Source organism: Molothrus aeneus, chromosome Z (assembly GCF_037042795.1).
Source record: "Molothrus aeneus isolate 106 chromosome Z, BPBGC_Maene_1.0, whole genome shotgun sequence".
Classification (NCBI taxonomy): domain Eukaryota; kingdom Metazoa; phylum Chordata; class Aves; order Passeriformes; family Icteridae; genus Molothrus; species Molothrus aeneus.
Genome location: NC_089680.1, coordinates 32,806,462 through 32,832,560, shown reverse-complemented (window position 1 = coordinate 32,832,560; position 26,099 = coordinate 32,806,462). Strand labels below are relative to the sequence as shown.

The window sequence follows — 26,099 nt, the reverse complement described above, 5'->3', positions numbered from 1 at the left end:
CATAGATGAATCTGAAGTGGGGAATCAGTCTGACATCAACTCTCAGTGGTTTAGATATACACAAAAACAATGAATAAAATATCAGAAGCTTTTCCCCACTTTTCTCTGTTATTAGACTATTCAAAAACAGAAGACATTTTATTTCAGTTGGTATTCTAGATGCAGAATGACAACACAGAAAAGCTCTGCTATAAGACTTAGAATCTGATGGACTAAAACTCCTTGCTCAGGAGTTTTAGTCCATCAGATGTCCTCAGACTTGTTACCTTTTACAAATCTCAGACTTGTTACCTTTTACAAACCTGCAACAAGTTAGAGTTTATACAAATTTTGAATCCACTTCCCAAACCTCCTAATCTAATAATCACATTCAACTCCATATGAAGGATAAAAGACATGACACTCAAAGTTTTGAAAACAAAACAAACTGTGAAAGGGACTGATCTAATTTACACTTGGAATGCTTCTTCATTTATCCATCATAGAATTAAGATGAAATAACCACAGAATCACACTTTTACTGTCCTTATATTGGAATGCACAGGAACACTGCAGACAGCAAGAACAAAGAAGGAAATGTTGTAAGAGGCACAGATAGAAAAAACTTCTCCCAAGTTTCTGAACCAAAGTGATTTGGAAAAAGGTTAAAGAAGATCTAAAACTTTACCTATGCCAGCCTCCTTATTTCTTTTTGTCCTTTAGCTCTTCCAAAAAAACAGAGCAAGAACTTATTCTAAATAGCACCTTATATCTTCTCCCTGTTGTTGTTTCTCTTACATCTTGGCACACACTTTTCTAGCTTTCATGTTTGGCCCACACTACATTTATTTCCATTCTCTCCTGTGAAGCAATAGTAAGTTTTATGAGTGCTCACACACTTGTTTAAGAACATGCTGCAGTCTCTCTTCTACAGAAGAAAGAAAGAAGTACTTAACTAATATTGCCAGAGAGGTATTATCTTAAAATTATAGGATAGTATCATGCATGCTAACAGGGCAGCAAAAATTTGAAAATAATTACCAGAAGCAGCTTCATACATTTTAGGTAGACAGGCTCTCCTTGATCTATAGTAAGCACTACTGAGAACAACTAAAACTTCAGTGTGTTACCAACATTATTCTCATATTAAATCCAAACCACAGCACTGCATCAGATACTAAGAAGAAATTAACTATCTCACCTGAAACCAGGACACCTCCTGTTCCAGAACTACTTAACCTTGGCATAACTCAGCTATAGCTTGTAAATTAGGTAAATCTAGGTGTAAAGACCCATGTGCCAAAGCCTTTTGGTTTTGAACATTTTTAACCAACCTTTGTCTGTTAGTTCTATTCACATAACATCCACACACAGACACAGGACAGACTGCTACAAATAGGAATTAATGCCACAGTGATGTTAAGATTCTGAAGAGATGATGTAAGAGGACTACATACCACAACTAAGGGAGCCTGACAGGAGTGGTAATCTCAGCAGTGCTTTGTCCTGTCTTACCTTCCATAGAATATTTTGATTAAATCAGGCTGACCAAATGCACTTGCAAGGTATCAGAAAATTACAAAATCAAAAATGGGCAAAAGCACAAATCACTTGGGGATCACTTGCACATGGCTATCATACCTTTCCAATACAGGTAAACATACCTGATTTTGTCTAAGCCTCTGTTACAGAACAAGAGCTCTTGAGAAAGACTGCTCATTTAGAAGCTTCTTGAACCCTGAAAACACACCTACATTATCACTGTTCTATCAGAAAGCACTCTACCACAGACAGAGAGAGCTGCACCACAGACAAACCCAGATTAATTTTCAGACTTACGCAAATGTCAATAATCAGTAGTAATAAGCATTAAATATCAGATGCCTACTCAGCAATAGATGTATCAAGTCTTTCTTCCATGTGAGCTGTTAAAATCTGTGCATGCATGCTTGCCAATGAAGAAATTTTGAAGTCTGCATTTAAACTTATGGTTTGTTCATTTTAGCACTGCAGGACTGTTCAAAACATCACTATAAGGACTAGCATCAAAGAATATACCACAAGTCTGGGAAGCAGGGTGATAAAGTCATTGATACCAGTAAATGTAAGAGTATTTTATAATTCAAAGGAAGATATAAAAGCCTCTTTGAAGTAGAAGGCTTTCACATTTAAGTCAAGATCTACCCATGTGAATTCTTAATCTGAAGAGAGTCTAAACAATAAGCTAAAGAAACTATGAATTGATATGTTTTATCTGTATGTACTGGTACTGTCAACATTTATTACTTTCTTCATTAGGCACATAAGTTAATTACTTCTCTAAAGAAAAAAATCAATTTTACACCGTCTACTGTGAGTGACATCTTATTTTACAAATTCTTAAGAGTGTTTTTCCCAGGAAGACACTGCAATCTAAGATATTACTAAGAGTTCACTAAGAGAGGTTTCCCAAAAAGAACCTAGATTAGAACCTAGACAAGATGCAATTACATACATTAACAAGATGCAATTACAACTGAGCATCAACACTACTTCCAGAACTGCCAATAATCTTACTACCTCGCTTTAGATGGTAACTTACAAAGTTTAGTACAGAAGAGTTTTTGGACTAAGCTGAGTATACGTCTTGCTTCAGTCTTCTGATTCACCTGAAAGTGGTATTAAAATTAATGAAAAATTTTGGTATCTCTCATTTAAATATTCAAAGTAAGCATGCTTTGGTTTTAAAATTAAATTTGTTCTCAGAATAATACATGAACAAGTACACCAACACATTCTACAGCCTACAGACACATTTATCACAGTAAATGCCAGACAGAACAATCCATACTCAATATGCAAAGTGATTAACAGACATTCAAAAATCACAGACCTAGATGAAAACCTAGCCCCATTTACACAAAAATGCCCTCTTCTTCCCTTTAAATTATGCTTAAATTCTTTCAAGATTATGGTCTATTGAAATTTCTTTCAGATATCCTTTCTGTTTATCTAATTTCTACTCATAACATTTTTTCTCACTAAAAATGTTTAAGATACTAAATACATTTTTATGCCTGATCACTAAAATTGGTACCTATGACTCTAAATAATAAGAAACTTTACTTATTAGAAGTTGTTTCTGCACCTAAAAGAGTTCTCTAAACAGTTTTCTTCATCATTCTAGGCATCTGCTTCCCTTTTGCTGTACTTTTGCACTTATGAATTGAAGGTAAAGCTTTAAAAAATAAGTTTTGTTAGGTTGATAGGGTTTAATTCTTATCTGCACATTAATGGGCTCAAAGTTTGTGGCTATTATGAGTGCAAAACTATGTTACTAAATCAAAAAAGATTTTACCATTTTTTTATGATTTCGGGATCCAGCCTTTTAACAGCACATACATAAAACCAGACTTTGTTTTAACTACGTATTTTAAATTACTTACTGGCTCTTCTTTAATCACCAGGCACAAATCACCATCACTAGTACGAGTGCCAAATCCATTCAGTGAGGACCCAACCAAAAAAAGTCTGCTCTCTGTAATAGAAGAGTAACAAAAAATAAACATGATGTGACATATTACAGTTTGAGAGGAAGGAAGAATCACAAACTTGAAGAACATGCAAACTGATATAAAGTAATTAGATTCAAAACATACGTGGAAAAATTAGCTGAATTTCTCTCTGGAGTTCTGCTCTGCAAAGCTCTTTTCTGTCCAAATCAATGGCCTGTTGTTGACACGCTTGAAACAACTCCAAAACCTGTTTACTTAACTGGACACACACATACAAAAAGTAAAGACACAGCAAAGTGAACATTCTTTCTTGTCACAGATGCAATTACATGAAACACAAAGGGTTGGGTTTTTTTAATGCAAAACCCAGCACCATTTCACATGACCAACTCCACTGTCTAGAGTTTTACTGCACTTAAATTCATAATTAATAGTTCCTTTTAAAATTTTCTGCTAAGTTTTTAAATTTAAATTTGTTCCATTTGTTATAAAATGGCAAATCAGAGAAAATAATTTTTGCATCATCAGTACATGCAGTATTTCAGGGAATAAGTAGTGAATGACCAGAGACATCTTCTGCAGACTTTAATGTCAACAGTTTGCCTACCAGTAATAGGGAGAAAAATATCATTAAAAAACCTGATTTAAATTAGCTTTCTTTTTTATCCCATATAAACTAATTAAGAAGTCAGATCTTTGTTGGAAGGAGGTACTGACTGTTTTCCTTTCCTGCACTGTTACATTCTATAATCAACAGGCATATTTACACTAAAAAACCCAAAACCCTTCTGTCATATGTGTGCAGAACAAGAAACAGTTCCCAATTCCATTCCATTCTCTTCTATATTCCAGAACAGCTATGACAGTAACTTTTATGCTTTCTTGAAAAGAGGGAGTGAACATCTTTACAGGCCAAATACTGCATCTATTCAGAATGGGCTTCTCTCATATTACTATAGTGGGGTTTTACAAGGAAACAATACCCTGACTTCCCCTGCCACCACAAAAATGCTTCAAACCCAAGCAAAGACAAGGAGGTGATACAGAACAACAGTGGCAGCTACACTTATTGACACTCCTTCTAATGGCAGCTTACCAATAGATAGCCCATGATACTGTCAAAAACACTGGTAGAAATGTTTGTGGTCTCCTACAGTACCTCTAGATTCTGCATACTCAAAAGACAGAAGTAAAGCACAGGCACAGAAAGCCATTACCTCGTCCTTGGCAACAGGGAGCCTGGTTTCTGTAGGATCTGGAAACAAAGTATCTTGCAAAGGAGGGACCCATCCAATTAAGGCTGGTGAGCCACTCGCATGCACCCCTGGAGACTGAACTGAAACTGATGCTGGGAAGGAGCGTCTACGTTCTTTTGGCAAAGGCACTGCTTGGTTAACTACAGCTGTATCAGAATCATGTGAATGAATCCGCTGCCGTTTGGCGTCATCTGGAACACTCTGTTGACTTTGTCTCCTAGAGAGAGACACTGTGTAATTCCTCTAGTTCACAAGCTCCAACTTATAATTAAAAGACAGTTTCTACAAAGTTCAAATACTAACACTTAATGACATAACTACTTCACTAAGTATGCTACAGAGCTGGTGTGCCCATCCTAGGTATTATGTGAAACAAACCTGGAATGGGAAAAGAGAACATAAAATTGCAGAAATAAAGCTACCCGAGAACTGGATTGATGCAATTCTTTAAGGCAAGTGTCTGCATTTAACCAACTGAAACCCAAATGACAAGTTTGTTTAAGCTGACTACAAATCTCCCAACATAGCATAGCTTGTCATAGAATAGACTGCTCAAGAGGAAAAAATGCATGGAGCATAAAACCAGGAGCTTCCTTAGTCCATGAGATAATTACATAGTCAGCTATAACTTAACAGCTTATATTTGACTGTGCTTATTTTTTCATGTTAGATTTGGTAGCGAAATAGCATTCAGGAGATAGTACTGAAGACACACTACAGAGAACCTCCTTCCAATCAGCTGATTCCCACAATTACTAGAAACATGTATCGACCAGTATATCTGAACTAATAAAGAGAACTGACTTTTTCTAAAGCATTAAAGGATAATTAAACCCTACATTTATATAAAATTTCCCTTTCTGTGGTAACTAAAATAACAAATGTAAATTCAAGTAATGTAATGTAAATTCAAGTTAATTAAAAAAAAAACCTACAAAAACTAGTTTTCCATAAAATCCTCTTTAAAAAAAAAAGAATTTACACATGTCTGAATTTTATACCTTATATTTGAAAAATAATATATCATGTAGTTAAGAAAATTAGGAAAAACATGTAATGCGTTATCAGGAAAACACGACAATTCCCATAAAACATTGAGCGTGCACTCTTATTTTTAACTTGACAAATTAACAATAAAAGAACATTCGGTGACACAAACCAGCTTAAAGTCAAACCCACACAGACCCCAATTCACTGCACTATTACAATAAATCACTTAAATCACCTCTGCAAGGCTACAGATACTGGAAGAGAAAACTAGGTATAGGAAGTCACTTCTGAGTACTAAGATTCTCAAAAAGGTACAATGCTTTAAAGAGCCAATACATGGCCTGTTTACATCAAAAAGAAAAAAGTACTCAGTATTGCAATTTCTAACATAACTCAAACTGCTTAAGAAATTGATATCAGACGAGCTTCACAATGAGTACATTACAACCAATATTGGTCACATACGTAAAAGAACTTACTTTCTTCCTTGAAACGACGTCAGGGCATCTGGCGTAGACACTGGACTGACACTTCTGTAAGTCACTGGTTGCAGTGTAACAGCTGGAGTAGTTTCAACATTCCCACTCAAAAGAGCTCTAGAAAGACTACAGTCCAAAACAGTCATTCATAGATAACCAAGATACTTTTTATGGATTGGTAGTTTTTGTTAACTGAATATTAAATTTTACAAGTCCTATCACTTGGGCATTTTTAGAAGGAATATATCTTTCTTTTCTATTCAACATGAAGATATATTTCAGTTTATAACATGTATTTCATTAAAAACAGAAAATGTTCATTCTTGACAGCATATGTGTAAGAAGGGGTTAGCAAACAAATTCACTTACGGAACTTTTAAATTCAAAAGCCTAAACAGCACTACAGTGTCTTCAAATATAAACCCAAGAATAAACATTTCCTCCCCTTCTCATCTCCTCCCTGCTCTCCTTAATAAACAAATACGATCGAACATCTTTAAAACTGAGCTGTGGATTAACAACTCTAATCAGCGCCATTACATCTCATGCATTATGCATCGCAGGCAAGCATATAGATTTGCAGGTCCATAAGAGAAATTATACAGCTCTTTTTTATATGCATGACATCTTAAAAGTTTTGTGAAGTTCAGGGCAGTTCAATGTTATAAACAGTGAACATTATCCTCCATAAGGAGAAATATTTCTTTCAGACCCAACCCCTGCTACCAAACCTTACTGTACTTACACTGCACTGTGAAGATGAAATGGAGGAACAACAATTTGCTGGTGAGAAAGAAGAGTAGGAGGCATATTTAAAGGAAGTTTAGTGAAGAAAGTACTCTGTTGTTGATATTTTGGAGGAAAGGGTGGACGACCCAAGTTGGAAGAATTTGGGAACATGCTCCTTTCTACTTGAAGTGAACATGTATCCTTTTATCTAAAAAAAAAAAAAAAAAAAAGAAGAAAAGAAATTGAAATCAAGCAAAAAAGCAAAAAGAAATACCTGTTACCTTTTAAGCTCTTGGTTTAAAAATTCAAGTAAGCTAGAATATACTTCCAGGAACTGCTGAAGAGAATGGTGATCACAGGATTTCTGTCATTATAAGACACTAAACAAAAATGCTGCACACTCTCAAGTTTCATAATTATTGCTTACTTTATTTATGTTTAAAAGTGTATTTTTATATGACCCCCTCAATTTTTAGTTTAATTAAAAAAAAATAAAATTACACGTCACAAGATGTAACAGTTTTCATCTCAGGGAAAAGTACCATGCAACTGTGGAATTTGTTTCATATTTGAAACAGGTTCATAATATATGGAAAGAAATCCTTGAGTACATTATAAGAGCATGAAGATTCAGCTAATCATGAACTACAAGTTATGTCATGAAGTTTAGTACTTTTTCACAACACGACAAGTAAAAAAGCAGACAAATGATAACATCAATTGCAACTAATCTAATCATGCTTTATCATACATATGTAGTACTATTTTACTGAACAGACTCTGTCATAGAAAAAGATAGGTTTACTATCTTTTCAACTCAAAATTGATTCTGGCACAACTTCCCAGACAATTCTGACTGCCACTGTGGACAGCATCAGGACAAAGCATAAGAAAATTAATAATGAGGAGTTTATATGGTTGTGTTTGGCTTTGCTCCTTATTTCCTGCGATAACAATCCACACTAGTGAATAGTAAAAACCTGCACTAGCTCTAAGAGAAAGCTATTAGAGTTGTTCCTTTTTTTTTCCCCATTTGATGGGGCGGGTGAAGGGAAGCAGTATGCATTATGGAAGTTACTATTTGGATGTTCACTTTCAGTTCTGCCGAAGAAATGACATCATGTTGCATAACAAGTAAGTCACTTGGCATTTAGTCTGGATGAGTATCCGCTGTCCAAACCTTTTTATTTCTAGCAGACAGAACAATTATTAACATGCCCCATTCCTCTCTAAGCAGACCAGGCACTCTCCACAGCACACCATAGAAATAAGCAGTTTAGGTATACAATTAGCTAGTAACAGAACGATGAACGAGAATTCAAGAGTTAGGCGCAGAAGAAACACATGTTCAGTTTCGCCTTTGAAGCTGTAAACACCAAGAAGACAAGCAATGGAGGAGTTACCTTCCCCAACCCAAAACAATGCAGCAACACCGCTTTCTCACAACAGCGACAACGACCTTTACCGTGACCGTCAGCACGGGTTACCTCGCCAGGAATTGCCAGGCTCTCCTGAACAAGCTTCATAACTTGCAGTCCAGGTACCTTTGTCCCTTTGGGCAGTGTTTCCAAACAAGCAGGTATTTCCCACAGAGCCACAGGAGTGAACCGTGCAGGTAAGTCCGTGCGCACGGAAACCCGCCAGCCCCCAGCCCCCATGCCGGGAGAGGCGTCCGGGCCCGCCGCCACCCCTGGGGCCAGAGCCCGGCACCCCGACGCCGCTCCCTGCCGCGTCCCCGCGAGACCCCCACGGGACACTCACGTAGGGCCTGAGCGGAGGCAGGCGGGGCTGCGGGTATCACTGCGCGGGGCGAGCAGCGGAGACCAGTTCCCACAGCTGAGCACTGTCCTGTCCCCCGGATGCAGAGACACCGCAGGAAGGGGCCGGCACGCGGCAGGAAGGGCCGGGATGCGGCAGGAAGCGCTGGGATGCGGCAGGAAGCGCTCGCTCCGTCAGTTCCTGCGCCACTTCGCGGCCTCCTCCCGGCGTGCACGCCCCCTAGCGGCGCGGCGGGAGGCATGCGCGGGGCGGCTCCGTGAGGGATCGGTGGGAGGCGGCGGCGGGAGTTGGAGCGCTCCGCCGGCACCCGGTCCGGCCGGGCCTGAGAGAGACACCACGGTGCAGCTGGTTTGCTTTCTACAATTACTGGCGGACTGTTACTGAGCTACTGTTCAGAAGCGTGTCCAAACTATTATATTTGGCTAAATACTAGGATTTGGGCAACATGGATTATAGGCATGCTAGGATTAATCTGGAGTCACAAACATATTGAAATGCTTGCTCCCTGAAGAATGTCAGAAGCAAAATGATAGAATCATAGAAACATCAATGTTGGAAGAGACTTTTAAGATACATGCAGTCCATCAACATGCAGTCCATCAACCGTCCATCCAGCACTACCAACTAATCCCTAAACTACTAAACTATCACCCAGCACCAGATCCAAACACCTCAAGGACATCTCAAGGTGACTCAATTACATCCTTAGGCAATCTATTCCAATGCTTAACCACCCTAGTAATACAGAAAAAATAATTAATACATAATCTGAATGTTCCCTGGTTCAATTTAAGGCCATCTCCTGTAGTCCTGCAGGCACCGTAGGAGAGACCAGCTCCCACCTGGCACCTTCCTTTCAGGGAGCTGTAAGAGCAAAAAGGTGCCCCCTGAACCTGCTCTTCTTAAGACTAAACAAACCCAGCTCCCTCAGCTGTTCCTCATATGACACATTTTCTAGTCCTTTCACCAGCCTTGTTGCCCTTCACTGGACACTCCAGCACCTCAATGTCCTCTTTAAAGTGATTCCTTCTTGAGGAGTACACTTACCATAAGTGAGCTCATGGCTGAGCAGGTACTGAAACAGTGAGTTTATGCATCCATAGACACACTGTTGAAGCTCCTGTGTTTGAGAGGAAAGGGGTAAGTTGAAAGCTTGCTCAGCTTCAAAATTCTTACCTGAGGGCTTGCTCAGATGAGAGCAGGCCACAGCTGGAGTTGTTATGGTTAAAGGTTCTGGCTACTCAGAGATAGACTTAACAGATAAGAAAGCAACAAAACACAGGGGTCTAGTGAAGTGCAGATGGACAGGCAAGGGAAAGTTTGGGCTGTGAGACGACTTTATTTTCTTGGCTATGACATGGGATCTTCATATTAGGATCTGTTTGTGATTAGCATTGCATTTATGAGAGACAAATCTACTGGCATACTTTGAATGAAGATGTAAAGCAAAGCTCATCCACAAAGAAATTTCCTGTAAGAAATTTTTATTCTGGTCAGCGGACTAGGGCTGCTTGGGAGGATGGGATGAAACACAGCTGGACAGTGACCCAAAATGACCAAAGGGATATTCCAGAGCATGTGACATCATGCCCAGTATATGAACTGGGAGGAACAAGGAAGAAGAGGGGGCATTTGGAATTATACTGTTTGTCTTCCGGAGTAACCATGACTTGTGATGGAGTCCAGCTGTCCTGGCTGAACACCTACCTGTCCATGGGAAGCAGCGAATAAATTCCTTATTTTGCTATGCTTGCATGCAGAGCTTTTCTTTTTCTATTAAACTGTCTGTATCTCAAGCCATGTTTTCTAACTTTCACCCTTCTGATTCTGTCACAGATCCTGCTAGTGGAGAAGTGAGGAAGTGGCTGTGTAGTGCTGGTTGTGAGATGGGATTAAGCAATGACAATCTTTCTGTGCTGTTTGTTTGGAATCAAGACTTAACTTTCTACTTCCTGCTCAAGACAGAAATGTTGTGTCTTAACTGCTAGAGGTCTGTGATACAACTCCTTATAGCTGCAGTTCTCCACCTGCCGCATTCAAATGGTGTTCTCCAGATCATTTGACTGCTTTTCTCATCATAATCTATCCATTAACCAAAACATGTCGTGCTCCTAGGTTTGTCACATTTGTCATGGGGTCTATGATAAATCTAACCTAACTTAATCAATATACTCGGCAGCAGTGTTTAGACCAGGATGTTAAAAATCAACATCTTTTTATACAGCAAAAATGAAAAAGAGAAAGGAAAGAAAATAAGAAAAAATATTTAGGAATGCCTTTACTGATTGAAGTAACTTGTGTTGCTGTGTATTTTCCTGGTTTCCTTTCCTCTGCTCCTTGGCATAAGGCACCCTGATTTTGGGTTTGCATTAATTGAGATACTAAATAACTTTTTTTTTTTTTTGGCACAGACTGTTAACTCAAGGATTTTTCCCCATGTCTTGCCTGCATTCACTTGTCAACCTAGCTGCACATTTCAGTGAGGCACCTGAAATAACCTGACATTTTACAAATTGCCAACAGCCTTCTGAGACAAATCTCTGTGCTTTGATGTGCTGAGAGCTGTTCTATTTTTTCAATGTGTGCTGTCTTTCTTCCTGACCCTGACTGTGATCTCAGACAGTTTACAGATATTCTTCTGTTAGAAAAGACATATAAAGCCTTACTTCTAGTTTTAGGCAGGAATTGGACTGCTGGTCTACAGATACTCAACTGAACAACTATACAGTAAAGAACTGGGGAACTTGCACTAGTGATTCCAACAGATTCCCCCAAACAGAATGGCGTTAGGACTAGTCTTGTGTTTCTGCCTCAAAAGATGCTTGCATTAGAATTAAAATGGTATATTTATTGTAAAAGTTTGTAAAACTAATTTATTTGAACGACAGCCACAAAACTGAGTGATCAATGAAGGAAATTTGTGATCTGTAATAGAAGCAGAGTCTAAAGTCAGCCTCTATAAACTACAAACTATACTTAGCTCTGATATGAGGAAAGAGAGTGGTTTCCAGAAGTAGTTGACAAAGAAATCTCTAATGAGCCATCTGCAATTTCTCTCACAGAATGAAAACCATTATGCAACATAAAAATCCTTATTTAGTGCTTTTTGCAATTTTCTGAAGCTTTTGGAGCTGAAGTGCTTCATCTACTTAGTCTCTGAAGGTAAATAGTGATGGAAAGTTTGATCAAAGCATCTCAATTGTCAGTAGCTCAAGAGGGAATAAATGAAGAATAAAAGTCAATTCCTTTATGGAAACCTTTGTTTAATCTTTGAAAAGTCTACAGACTTTTCTTTGCCTCTTGGTACCTCAGAAGGCCTATGGGAGTTCGGACAGGTGTGTGGTTAGAATGTGCTTTACCATAGCAAACAGCCTTATTAAAGGGCACCTATACTACTTCACTCATTAACAGTGATGAAAAACATGTATTTGTATGCTCTGCCCCTACTTACTTATTTAACTTACTTGAAACTTTTTTTTTTTTTTAGTTTCAAAACCACCTGTATTATGTGATCATTTATGATGCTGTTAGTGTCTGGGACTAGGTCTGAAATAATGAAACTTGTGTCAACACAGAGCTTCATTCTAAGTATCCTTTTTTCATATTTGGTACTGAGACCAAACATAGCACATAGATTAAAACAAAAAATGTAGCTACAATGAAATAAATGGTATAACAGGGATTAATACGGTGCAGGATCCACTGTGAAGATTGAAGCTTCTTAGTCATGATACCCACATGCAATGCTTTAAATTTCATTTAGAAATCAGGATATTCTGGGATTGAAGCCAAACCAGACAGTGAGGTTTAAAACAAATTTTATGTACCAGGGAAAAAGCAGCTTTCCCCAGGAAAACAATACAAGATTTTAATAATAATACAAAGAACATAAATTAGATGTCCATTAGAAAACAATATTAAAAAGGTATAAAGGCATATAAAGTAAGATTTGAAATTTTAGCAAGTAAATACTGAATGAAAAATTAATAATTAGTGACACAAATGCAGTATTTTTCCCCACTGTGCAACATTCTTGTTCTGATGTTCAACCTTCAGTGCTTTCAAAGTATTTATTACATACAGTGTGCTAATTTTATATGCATATAGGTATCACATAATATACAGTACAGGATTTATTAAATGTAGTTAATATCATAGGCCTCACATGAAATACCTCACATGAAAATGTGAGGTAAATTTGCAAACAGGTCAGTTAAATGTGTGAATTCCAACTTTGAATTGTAAAATCCAGATAAAATACAGATTTGATAAATCTATAATAATGATTTATAGCAAAATATGTACTTACAGTGATCTTCATTTGGTGTGTCTACGTATGAATTATCCCTGTATCTTCTTCAGATGAGTATTTTGTAGTGCACCGTTTAGATTACCATTTAAAATGTACTATATGCATTTGATGAGAGTTAAAGTGTTGTGATACATGGTTAATGCTCTGCTCTGGTTAGATTAATGAGTAATTGCTAGTATTTTTATTACTTCAGTCTTTGTTTCTGTAAATTTTGTAATTACACTCCTTTTAATATAAGTGTTTTAAAGGAAGGTCTAGGTTTTCCTAAATTTTAATCTTTCCTCTCTTTCATGAAGAGAGACATGTCTTAAAACACAGGGTCATGAATTTCAAATGAAAACAGTGGATAAAGCAAATTTATTCTGCACAACTCTAGAAAACTGGGGTTTATTCCAGTTTTGTATTCGCCCATTGTACCCTTAGGAGGATATTCATGTTCCTCATGCCCTAAACTAGTCAGTTAAGTTTTTGAAGGACATGCCTGATATGTCAGTTTCTGAGGGTTAAGATTTTAGTAACATTTTATTGTAGATAAATAGTAGACAATCAGCTGTTGCCCAGTTTTTATAAGTAGTTGAGAGAAATTGATTTAAGATTAATGAATCCGGAGGCAATATCCATAAACTTATCTTCATGCATATAGTAACATCTCCAAACTGCCAGACAGACAGATACAAACTTTTTTCTCTACTGAATTAAACATTTAATAAAGTCAGTATTATCTCTATTTTATATTTGTTTAAAAATTGATAAATTTAAGCATGCACTTAGAATTTATGAGTTTTCAATTAGCATACTGGGACTTGAAAAAATTGTGAAGGTTCTGCTGTGGATTAGTAAATAAAATATAACTTCCTACATGTGTTCTGTTTTCCTAACATCTTCTGAATGTAATGCTGGAGGCTGAGGAGGGTGAAAGAGCTAACTGTTGGTGGCCAACATAAATTCTCTTGTATTATATTTCTTTACTGTGTCTTTCAGGTTTTTACCTCTGGTTTTGGTTGCTTACTTGTTTGTGGAAAATGCACCTGAATGCCCAGTTTTATTTGATTCATGAGCTTGTTCATGTTTAAGAACTAAATTTCATCATTTGGCTGTAAATGATGGCAGCATTTTATAGAAAAAAACCCCCTTATATAATGGTTTTGTTGTCAAAGATATGTACCTATCAACTAAGAAATTCCTTAATTTTAATCTTACCCCCATGGAGCAGATTGTTAATGTTATTAATATTCTGAGTATTACATGTCTACTTGCACAAAAACTATTCTACAATTTGCCAAATTTCAAATACATTTGGCAGCAACACAAATTGGGTCAGATTGGGAGGAACTACAGTGGGTCATGTGGACCAACCTCCCTGCTCCAGCAGGGTTGTCCCAGGACACATTTCACAGGATTGTATCTGGACAGTTCTTAAAAATTTCCAGTGAGGCAGATGCCACACCCTCTCTGGGCAATCTGTTCCAGTGCATGGTTACCTGCACAGTTAAGAAGTTCTTCCTCATGTCCAGGTGGAATTTCCTGTGCATCAGTGTCTGCCCACTGCCTCTTGTTTTATTGCTTAGCACCACTGAGAAAAGCCTGAATCAATTGTCTTGACATCCTTCAGATACTTAGAGACATAGATAAATGAGTAACGTTTTCCTGTACCATCAAAGCTTTGAAATAAAATGTATGAGTGCTTAGGAGTTTTACTCAAGAAATCAGAACATTTTTGTTAACAAGAACAAGGATTGCCTTAAACTTTGCAATATGATGCAAATAGATGTTTCCTTCAAAACTTTTCTATGCAGCCCTATAATAGGAATAACTGAAGACACAGTTTTTAATAACCATTTGAGTGAAACGTCCTATAAAGAGCTGGTCCTATGTGCTTTGTCTCTGAAAATGAAGTCCCTATCTCTCAAGCCAATAGCATTTGTGTTACTAGGAAGCCATAAAAGTTGACACTCATCTTAAAATGCAGGTAGCCAAGAGATGGACACATATATCTGTGCCATACACACTTCCTGAAACAAGTTACAGAAGTCTAAGCAAAAGTTAGAAGTTCAAAATTGGAACAATTTTAAACAGTAATCCACAGTGTTGCTTAGATTCACTATCACCACCACCAATTTTCCAGGTGTACTTGATAATGCTTTTTCATGAGTTATAATTAAAATAAAATATTTTGTAATTTTTTATTTGCAGGCATATTCCTTCTCATCTTCAGCTTTTATATGGTGTTCTTCAGGCCAGATAGTTCTTCAACCAGTGTCACAGAGGCAATGAAACAGAGATCCAAAGGGAAGCTGCCATCACCTTATCTATGAAGAGACTACCACATATCCATAATACATTACACCAGCTTAAGGCAAGTTCAGCCTTTGTTGTGCACTATGTATTAGTGCAGTTTCTTCTGAATAATTTATAGTTGTTTCTGTGCAAACTGGGTGAGTATTAGGAGTCCTAGAAATGTCAGGTTTCAGAATAACCTTTCTATTGGTGAAAATATTCAGTGTGAAATACTATATTAAAGGAAGAGTGAAGCTGAGCTTTTGAAATCACTAAAGGCAGGAAATGCAGAGTTAAGGTTGCCATGGAAGCCTTAACTCTACACCTTTAGGTAAGTTGTGTACTATGGTTTTAATTACTTCCCTTTTATCCAACTCTATATAAGTGGCTTTTTAAATGTGAATTCTAATTATATTGAGTGCTACTTACAATGCATATTAATGGTACTGGCTACTCAGCAAACATCAGAAATCAGATGTTAACTGTGGCTGACTCTATCTGTCACTCTCATATTAAAGTGACTGTATGATGTGTATCTAGAAAATAATATTATGGCTAACTTTTGGCCAAGGAATTAAAATGCACACCTTCTGAGTTAGAATTGCACAGTATGGCCATCACATTTCAAAATAATATCACATGAAAAGCAAAATCTTAGAACACACAAGTAATCTACAAGAGGAAAGCAGTAACTTCAGCATAGTTCAATTTAACCAGTATATTGGTACACTTCTTCAACAAGGTGTGAAAATAAAAGAAAAACGTTTGTGATTTGCAAATGTGTCTTCTTCCCTGCAGCAGCTCACATTCTACTTCACAGGACAGAGCTCTTGCTCCTTCTCCTCCAGTTTCCTCCCCAGCAACTTGGTGAGCAGTTTCAAGCCTCTGCAAAGCTTGAGTTTGGCTACAAGCCTGCATATTCTCTTGCCCAATTCAGAATTCCTGCATCTGGCAGATAAAGGGGCAGATTTGTGAAGTGAAGTTGTGTCTTCTTTTAATTGGCTATTCTCAAATGATATGCAAGGAATGCACAGATGTTGAACATTAGGAACCTCGAGGCTTAAAAATGCTTTCCCCCACTCCTCCCTCCTTCTCATACATACTCTCTCAGTACTCACATGTAAAAACCACAGTGATTATTTTACAATATTCTAAAAATCTTCAGCTGAAACTGCAAAAAAAACCCCAAACTTAGTGATGTCTCTAGGTAAACTTGGTGTAAAAAGACAGAAATTACAAGTTGACCTAATCAGTCTAGTGGCATAAACTGTGCTTTCTGTATGGTCAGAAAAATCACTGGAGGAAAAGCAGCCACTGATAAACCTAAGTAAGAAATAAAAGCATTAGTCAGGGATCAGTATCTTTTAAAAATTCCAGTAGGGGTGTACTGCCACAGAGCTGTGTAGGAGATGTGCAATACATTTCTGGTGGCAAGACAATGAAATGTTGGAAGTGGGTGCTGGAAAATTAGCATTCACTGGCAACAGCACAGAGTTAGAAATATTGGACCATAAGGCATCTCAGGGAATTATGTCATACAGTTGCTTTCAAAATCAAATCTAGTCTTAGTTTGAGAGTACCACGTTTACTTGAATATAAGGCAACACTTATGTTTCTTCATCTATTCCAGGAGAAAATACAGTGGCTGTGAAATTGGTCCAGAATCCCCCCAGGCCCACCTGATGTAACAGTGAAGTTTATTCTAGACTGATAAAAATACAGACAAAAACCTTGGGCTCAGGGAAAAGGATGACATTTACTCTCCTCCCCTCTTTTCTCCACTTATATATTAAATGCAGATCCTGCAAGGAAAAATGATGGAGAAGTGATCCCACTCACTGAAAGAGTCATGTGTGTGGGGAGGGAAATTGTTATTAGACAGGAGAAAAGAAGGCAAGAACAAGATTTAAATGAGTAGGAGAAGGAAGGAGACACTAAATAGCAGCAATGCATGAGAAGGCAGGCAAGTGTGAGGTCCTGGCTCCCTCACCTTCAATGGGCATAAGCATCCTTGGTTTCCTTAGGAATTGCGTAATTTAAACTCACCTAGTATTGAACAAACAGTACAAACAAACAGAACAAAATAGCTGATGTAAGGGGGTGGTAGTACCCCAGACCTGACCCATGGAGGAAGTAGTACCTACAGGCTGTGAGCTGCTGTAGCAAAGATGTCTGTATCCCTAGTTACCTCTATCTTTTCCCAGATGGGGTCAGAGATGGCTGCCATCTGTGATTACTTTTCAGTCATTGCTTCTTTTGTACCCAATCCCTGTTTAGGAAGGCTACTCCTGAAGGTATGCGCTTCTTGAAGAGCAAGAACCTTTGGAGTAGCAGAAAAAAAACATTTATGGAAGGCTTACACTTGTTAATTCTTTTGCCATTTAATAGCTCTTTTTGCTCCCTTGCTTGTATTAACCTCACCCAAATTATTTGGAGAACGTAAAAATGTCATATTGAATTTTACTTTCATGAACCAAACAAGCCAAGTTTTAGGTTTCTATTCTCACATAATTGCTCTGAGGTTCCCTAAACAACCCTTTAACAGTTTCTAGGTTTGCTGCAACTAGAATTTTTTTGTTTTGAGTGTGTCAACTAGACCTGAGCAAACAATTGCAGTTCAAATATTTTCACTGTGTAATATCATTTAATGGGATTACCCTGTCTTTTCCATAGGAGTGGTAGCTCATAGCCAGTGTGCAATCAAGTGGTACAGATCTGGTTTTGCATGGAAAAAAACAGGTACCATGCAAAGTTAGGCAAAATACAGACCTTTGTAGTGCTTCTTGATGTTCCATCTCTGTACGTCTGCTGTTCCAGGACTTGGAGCAGTGGCCATGTTGATACACAGCAGGCTTGAGATTCAGACAGCACAGCCATCTGGGTTTTTTTCCCCATCTACAGGTTTCCCACTGAGATACTCAAAGTAGCATTCGTTTCAGAGATACCAGTAACTGCTGCCAAGTTTACAGGTGTTGTCCCAGCTGGTTGGCCATCCTGGGCAAGGGTGTCAGAACAGGGTCTGGCAGCTCAATAGCTGGCTATGAATATACACGCCAGGACTATGCTACTCCAACTCTGCAACATAACACTCTTTCTCCTGTACCACCCCGTGCTTTGCCTTGCCTGAAGCCATCCTTCTCTTATTTGATTGTGGCATTACTTGGTTTTTTTTTGAAGGAACAGCCACTAAGCTGCTGATGATTTCCAGGTATGCTCAAGACTGCCTCCATCAAAGTGCTCTAGACAGAGAAGTGTTCTAAAATACTAGGGGAAAAACCCCAAAGCAATTAATTTAGAGCTAAAAGTCTTGTCATCACTGTTAAAATTCTCCATTTTATATCACTTCAGTCTTCAAGATGAGGTGATTGTGTATTTCTTCTGTTAATATCTATGATTAATCATCTGGCTTGCTTACTTTGTATCTGTACATACAGTTCTTCCTTAGCTGACATAGATCGCCATGTTTTTGTATCATATATTAAATTGGGGAATGGCAAGACAGAAAAGGGATTTCAGTAAGGTTGGCAAGTATAAACAGAGGCTTTTTCCAAAAGTTAACATTCCACAATGTGAACTTGACAAAATCAACCTGGAAACTAATCAAGATTGTAAAAGGGTGTAATTGAGACAAAGTTTAAATCTTAGAGAAACCTGTCAGAACTGGAAGCAATGTAACAATAAATATGGAAGAGAAGTAATTAATTAGGGGGACTTTCTGCACTTAAATATAATAATAAATAAAAATTGTTTAAATGAAGAATTAAGAATGAAAAATAAATCAGATTTACTTGAAGTAAAGCTTTCTTTGTCCCTACAGTTCTGTTCCCCTACCCAGGATCTTATCCATACCAGTACTCATATTTGATTATTTATAGAAGGGCATGAAATACACAGCTCATTTATTTCACAAGTCAATAAAGACATTATTGATATTCCAGGTTTCTTTGTCCATGATTCTGTTCACACCTCTGATTCTCAAGTGAACACACTATTCTTCACCCCAGGGTTCAGTGTGTATTTGTCTATTTTTATATTTTTCTCTTTTATCTTCATTCTTGGGGATTTCTGAGTTTGTACCCATGCTGTAGAAAAGTATACTTAATGCAAGACAAATATATGAACAAGTTGAAAGGCAGAGACAGATGGAATCATCTTTGTGATATCTAAACAAAATACTGTGAGCATAATGAAATACTGAAGCATTTGCATTAGTGTGTGAGCTTGAGCTGAAAGAACAAAACTGATGCAACAGTTACTCATATATGAAACTAAAGCCTTAATTTCCTTGCTGTTGACCTGCCATTACTGCAGGTCATGCAGAGTATCATTTCAGACTTTTAGAAGCTAATGAATATAGACTCTCAGCTACTTGACATCAGTGAATACATACATATAAACTACTCGTTGTTTATGCTTGCCTAATTGGCATTAATTTTGCTCTTTTTCACTCTAATCATATAGAAGAAGGAATAGTTGTGGATCTCCATCTTCTCCCCCACCCCAATACCAGAGAGTACCTCCATTTTATGATAGAAGCCTGCACATATAGTTTGATTTTTAGTGGAAAATACATAGGACTTCCTATTTCAGAGCTAGCAGGTGAAGCCCAACCACAGCAATTGCAGTCCTGTGAAGTAATGCAGCCTCATCATAACTATGCAGGTTCTCAGCACTGCACACAACAAACCTTAGACTGTTGTCACTCAGACTAAAGTTTTTTTAGCTCAGTGCCTTTACTGTAGCTCATGAGGTGGTGTGTGGGAAATGAGAAATGGGCAACTGAGGAAGCTGTTCTTTTCTGCCGCATGAGGCAGTATGCCTTGCTGCTACTCCCATAGTAATGATTCATACTGGGTTTCCTATGATTGTTTGTGATTGGGGGAGGTTTGCCTTGATATTTAATTTATCATCCTTGCTTTTCCCATAGCTGATTACTTTTAGAGGTCAAAATGTTGAAACAAGAGTCTGTAAAACATGCCCCTGTAAATTAAAATAAGCTTTGGAAACGTGCATCCTGACTCTAGGAAGATCAGATTGTTATATGAATGCTTTAGCTGTCTTTTATTCCAGCCTCTTCATGGGATACACTTGGTCGCAAGTAATAGAGGTTCTATGAGAGGACAAGCAACCCTTTGTTAAAGCAACAGTTCTAACATGGTTGGTTTTATCATGCTTTACAATTGTGTAACACACACTGTTAATATTCTGGGCTTCTTCAATTTTTATGTGGAGATTGGTATCTACTATAGTATCAATATCTTCCTCTTCTGCTCATTGTAGTTTAACATACCTCTGCTAGCTACAACTTCACTTAAGCAGAAAATACCATGAATATACTGAAAGACATCCTAGCAAGGAGCATGTTCCACCTGGGGCATCCCAATGCCACTGGCAGTGTACTGGAGTAGTTAAACCTAATGTTTACAAATTGAGGGAATCTCAGGGAGTTAATGGAAGTATTTGCAGAACTTGAGATGAGGTATGTCCCTGCAAGATAGTACATGATGCTGGAGCTTCGGCAACTGTGATGGATTAGAAGCTTGCTGTTTGCATGGCACAACTGAAGAACTCAGCCTAATATTGCAGGTCCTATCCAGCCTACAGTGCTCGCTCTTTCTTTTCGATAGTATACTAGCGTGGATGTGCGGGAATGCAGGTTTTTTGGGGGACAATTTTAGAACGGCTGCCGTGTTTCTTCCCCGTTTTTCCGGTAACGCTGTCTGTGTTAAGTGTCTGCAGAGTGTCTGCAGAGCATGGGGACGCGGGCCTGTGTTTTGGCAAGGCGGAGGGCTGGGAAGTTGCAGTAGCCACGTTCCGGAGAGGGCTCCGCACCGCCTTCGCCCGTGACTCCGCGACACCGGCTCTCCCCGCCGAGCCGCCGGGCGCGGCGTTGCCGTGGAGACGGCGCCGCAGGGGCCGGGGGCGGGAGGAGGCGGCCCGGGCGCCGCCAGCACCCCGAGCCCTCCCCGCTCCGCTCTCCCCCCGCCGCCGTTCCCTATTATAGAAGAGCTTCCGGCGGCGTGGACTACTCTGACATCATCCTCCGCACCCCGGTGACGTCAGCGCCGGGAGCGGGGCGTGACGTCGGTGCGTAGGGGAGCGCGGTGACGTGTTCTATTTAAAGCTCCCCGGGCGGAGGATGGAGGCAGAGCGGGCAGGTGCCGCCGCGGGCAGGAGCACGGTGGCCGCGTGTGGCGCGGGGCTGTAGGGCAGGGCGCGGCTCCTCTCCGCTCTTCTCGCCCCTTCCCTTCCCTTCCCTCCCCTTCCCTCCCCTCCGCGTTCCCCGGGAAGGAGGAGCGGGACGGAGGTGCGGGCTCCGCGCGGCGGCTGCGCCAGCCCGCCGCGAGGGGACGAGCGGGCGGTGGCGGAGGTGTGAGGCGGAGGCGGGGGATGCGAGCAGGCACAGGCAGCGGCTCGGTGGCGCCGGAGCAGCCGGGCACCGCCTGAGGCGGCCATCGCTCCCTCCCTCCGTTCCACCGGCGGGGCTGAGCCCACGGCTCCGCCGCAGAACAGCGCGGGCTCGACGGCGGCAGCCCCTCCCGCCGCCCGCTGTCAGTGACCGATCCGCCGCGCCCCAGGACGATGCCCGCCCGCTCGCTGCAGAAGAAGGCGTGACGGCGAGGAGCGGGCCCGCCGCCGCGGGAAGGAGGAGCGGTGCCCCGCATCTCCGCAGCCGGGGGTGGGCGGGCGGGCAGATCGGGGGAACGCGGCACCCCGGTGCCCGCGGGCGACGCGCGGCCGCAGCTCGTCGGTAGCGGCCTCTCGCCGGGAGTCCGATGCCAGCGCCGGTGCCACGGCTCGCTCTGCCTTCTCGGGAGAATGCATCCGTGCCCGCCACGCTGCTGGTGGCGGTGCTAGGGGGAGCGTCGGCGTGGAGCTCTGTGCGCACTGCCTGCCCCATCCCGCTCCGCCTCTGAGGCACACGGAGTCCTCCGCGGCCGCGCACGTCCCGGCGAGAAGCGCCGCAGCCGCCGCCAGTCCCTCGCGAAGAAGGCGAGCGCCTCCCCGTTCGCCTGCAGGAGGGGACTCGTCCGTCCCCGAAGCCACCGCTGCCGCCCGCCCGGGGGCCGGAGCCGCTGCCTGCGGGCGCCCGGCGGGGCCGGTGGCCATGGGAGCCTGGCCCGCGGGGGGCGCTCCCTAGGGCGCGGGCGGCCCCCCTCGGCCCCCGGCGGTTGCGGCGAGCCCAGAGCAGCGGCCCCGCCGCCACGGGGCTGCGGAGCTGCCGGCGCGGCGAGGAGCGCCCCGGGGACGCGGCACCACCGGTGCCAGGCGCTGCCGGCCGCCATGGGGTAAGGATGTCGCGGGGGCCGCCGGGCTGGTGCCGGGGCTGGGGGTGGGAGCGGCCGCCCGCGGAGCTGTGGGCGCTGCTGGATGCGCACGGAGTCGAGGGGTCTCACTGGCGGGGTGCGCCAGCAGCAGGAATCCTGCTGCAGTCGGTGCCATGCATCAGCCCCGTGAGGGGAGAGCCGTGCGATCCGTGAGGGGCGCACCACGATCTGCAGAGGTTTGTCTCCGCCGTAGCCACATCGGAATTCTGGAAGAGCCGTCTCGGCTCCCAGTTCCTCACTGTGGGGACCTCTCCCGGGTTGTTAGGCGATGTTCAGTCCTGAAAACGAGTGCTTTAAACTCAGTGCGCTAGGGTGAAATTCCAGAACAGGGAAGGCTCGCTTCCACTCTTCTGGAGTCTTCAGAGAATATCGAACTACGTGGGAATTTCTCAGTAAATTGAAGGCTCTGAGGAATTCGGCTTCACAGCAGGTTCCCTGGTAAACTGGGGAATCCACTTGAGAGCTTAAGGAAATTAGAAGGAATAAAATCTATAAAATTAATCAGATCTTATACAAATTAGTAGATAAAAATGTGACATAGATACCTATGAAAACTTTCCACAGTCATATCCTTAGGAATTTGTATAGTGATTTGAAAAAATAATCCATGCTACCGGGCTTGTCTGATAGTGGAATGGAAACTCATCCATGTTCCAAAGCAACAGAAACCTGGTATGATCTGGCAAACTGCAAGGTGGAGGCGATCTACAAAAGTTACAAATCATGTCCTTTGTATTTTGGTCACTTAGAAATTCAGATGTGAAATTTGCATATTACTATGGGAGTTACAGATGTCTCCTCAAGCTGTTTAGGACATTTGAATTCTTCCATTTATTAACTTCCTTGCATGTGTGGCGATAACAGCTGCATCCTTGTCTCTGTGCTATCACTGGGGGTCACAGGTCAAGATGTAGGAAGGAATGACTCCTTGCTCCTTAAGCCTGTTTTTATTTTTCTGTTGTCTTCCCTTCCATTAAAAAAATTTGAACAGAATAAACCCAAAAAACCCAAATAAACCCAAAACCCTTGCAGCTATCCACATATCCAAGAAAGTGATGTTTCTGCCAAAAGTCTAAATGATACAATTAATTTTTTGGGATATATACTTAAAATTGCTAATCACACACAGGATTATGTAAAATTAAAATAATGGAAACCTTCTCATTGATTTAAAATCAATACTATATTTGTAGATATTTGGGTTAAGCATAATCATATTACAAATCCACTGAACTGTTGAAGAGGAGCAAACATTTTGTCTCCGGAACTCCAGCTCTCCTAGTGTTTTACTGTCATAGCTTCTTAATAAACACTACAAATCCGTATTTGTCGAGAGCTGAAATAATCTTAAAAAACACAATTGTTGGTGCGATGACTTGAGTGGTATCTTTGCACATTAAGGTCAAGAACACTAAATTTGCTAGCAAGTATTTTAAACACATTTTAGACAGTACGCTTTGGGGTATTGCAATATAGAATTCCTTTGCAGACCATCTTCTAACAAGAAGGGCAAACCTGAAATGTAGGAATGTATTACTGGTAAGCCCGCAACTCTCTAAATCTGAGTGAGCACACCCAGGCCAGGGCCAGCACCTACTTAGTGCAACTATGGTTAAGTATCAGACATCTGTTACTGTTCAGAGCAGAGGTCTTGATTTGGTAGCTGTTTTGAATTAATTTCTAAATGCAAGTACCCATGGATTTCAGAGTATTTCTACACCAGGATGCACTAGGCTTTTAATTCAACAGTTGCTACTCTATACTCTGCACTCTACCAAGGTCTAAAAATTGAGCATTCTAGAAGCAAGTTGCAAGATCATTGGTAATTCAATGTACCTGGGTCACATGATGGTCTGTGTATTATATTCAGTATTTAATGGGTACTGGTATGCTGTGTGAGCTTGTAGACTGCTCTTGTAGTACCTGACTGGTGGAGATCTCACCTATTTCAATGGTTAGAACACAGAAAACTTGGCAGGGGGGAAATTGGCTTGCCAAACCAGCAGGAGCTTTCTTAGACTGATTACATATAATGAAGAATTCATTGTTCTGCTGTGCAATGTTTGGCACATGCAATACCATCAGGCAAGCCAGGTAATTATGCATTGGTGTGTGGTGGAAACCAACTGGTGAGTAACTTTGGGCCAGTGCTACTATTAAACTTTTTTTGGGGAAACTTGAAACTAGAGAAATGTAGAGTAGTTCAGGACACTTCCTTATTGCTGTATCCTATATGTCTGTGTGTGTCTTTCATCTCACAGAAGGTAAGTGTATCAAACCCTGTGGATCATATAGGCCAGACACACAGAATGTCCTTTCTTGTTTCTCTATCTGCCAGTCTGTCTCACTTCTCCCAGTTCCTCATTCCTGTTGCATAAAAACAAGTTCTTATCAATAGTTACTGTTGAGTGATACAACCATTGTGGAAAGCCTTTTGTTGGATTGACCACATACAATATAGTATTCTTTAATAGAAAAACATGGATTTTGTGTTCTGTCCTAGTTGATAACATATATTCATGTGTTCATTGCTAGTATTGCACCATCCGTCTTCTTTAATGCAATCAAAAGTCTGATTGCATTAAAAATCCTCAAATAACAGCTCTAAAGCATACCCAGGATTTGTATTGGCAGCCTAGGGTGTCGTATGCATTGACCAGGTAAGTACTGTGTTTCAAGTTGGAACTGTTGCTGTATTTTTCTTGTTATTGGTACAGCTTATACTTCGATCTGTGAGCAGGGAAAGTAGAGACAGGGATGCATTTGTTGTTTAGGCTGGAATGAATACACTTCTTTACAGACACAATGGGGAAGCTGCACAGCTGGGAATTCTGGAGAGATGCAGAAATTGATGTCCTATTAAACATAATATCTAGTATTAATTGCTGATTTATTGATGCGTAGTCTCTCCATAACTACTTCACATGATGGCCTTTACATGACAGCTGTGGACAAATATCTAAATTTGCTACTTGCTTTTCCCATTGTTCATGCTGAATTATAAGGAATTACAAGGTAAAAGGTTCTGGAAGGTGTGCTCATTTCTGTCATGTCGTGTTAGTCAAGGTGTCTTTATAAAGACTTCATCTTCAGTTTTGTTCGCCTATGTTTAGTATGTTATCCTCATAAAGGTAGTTATGATATGTGTCAGTTTGAGATGGCAGAATTAGAATACTAGAGTTCTTAAGTTGGCTGGAGAATATTGAGAAAGATTAGTATTTTGGGGTATACTTGTTAGTGCTGCACTTGCCTAGAAATAAGTATTTTAATTTTTGGTAGTCTGCAACTGGCTGATCCACTCCTAGATCTTACTCTATTTGAAGGATGTGCAGTTAGTCAAACATATTTCTTTAAACAGGACAAACTACAGTCTTGTCCTGAAATGTTTCAGTTTGCTTTCTCTATCTGGGTAACAACACATGAAAGCTGTTGGGACCCAGAAGTATTATTGTTCATTGAATTTGTCCAGACTCAAA

At 40.5% G+C, this 26,099-nt stretch overlaps 2 protein-coding genes across 3 annotated transcripts in view; one reads left to right on the top strand and one right to left on the bottom strand.

Annotated features, from left to right (window-relative positions):
* Positions 1–8,793, bottom strand: part of TENT2 (terminal nucleotidyltransferase 2) — a 44,995-nt gene extending 36,202 nt beyond the window's left edge. The window contains exons 1-7 of the mRNA XM_066569547.1: positions 8,689–8,793; positions 6,944–7,135; positions 6,199–6,324; positions 4,691–4,946; positions 3,618–3,732; positions 3,405–3,496; positions 2,561–2,627 (exon numbers count right to left, since the gene is read on the bottom strand). Of these exons, the coding sequence (XP_066425644.1) occupies positions 2,561–2,627; positions 3,405–3,496; positions 3,618–3,732; positions 4,691–4,946; positions 6,199–6,324; positions 6,944–7,098 (811 nt within the window). The 5' untranslated portion in view covers positions 7,099–7,135; positions 8,689–8,793. The remainder of the gene's footprint in view (positions 1–2,560; positions 2,628–3,404; positions 3,497–3,617; positions 3,733–4,690; positions 4,947–6,198; positions 6,325–6,943; positions 7,136–8,688) is intronic.
* A 12,521-nt stretch (positions 8,794–21,314) lies between these two features.
* The window catches only part of HOMER1 (homer scaffold protein 1), an 88,572-nt gene continuing 83,787 nt past the window's right edge, over positions 21,315–26,099 (top strand). The window contains exon 1 of one of the 2 annotated variants that reach the window (XM_066569826.1): positions 21,315–21,382. Coding sequence is in view for 1 of the 2 variants with exons in the window: in XM_066569825.1 (XP_066425922.1) it covers positions 22,580–22,584 (5 nt within the window). In the remaining variant the exon portion in view is untranslated. Of the gene's footprint in view, positions 21,383–22,478; positions 22,585–26,099 lie in introns of those variants that run through there. The other variant, XM_066569825.1, reaches the window with a different exon arrangement.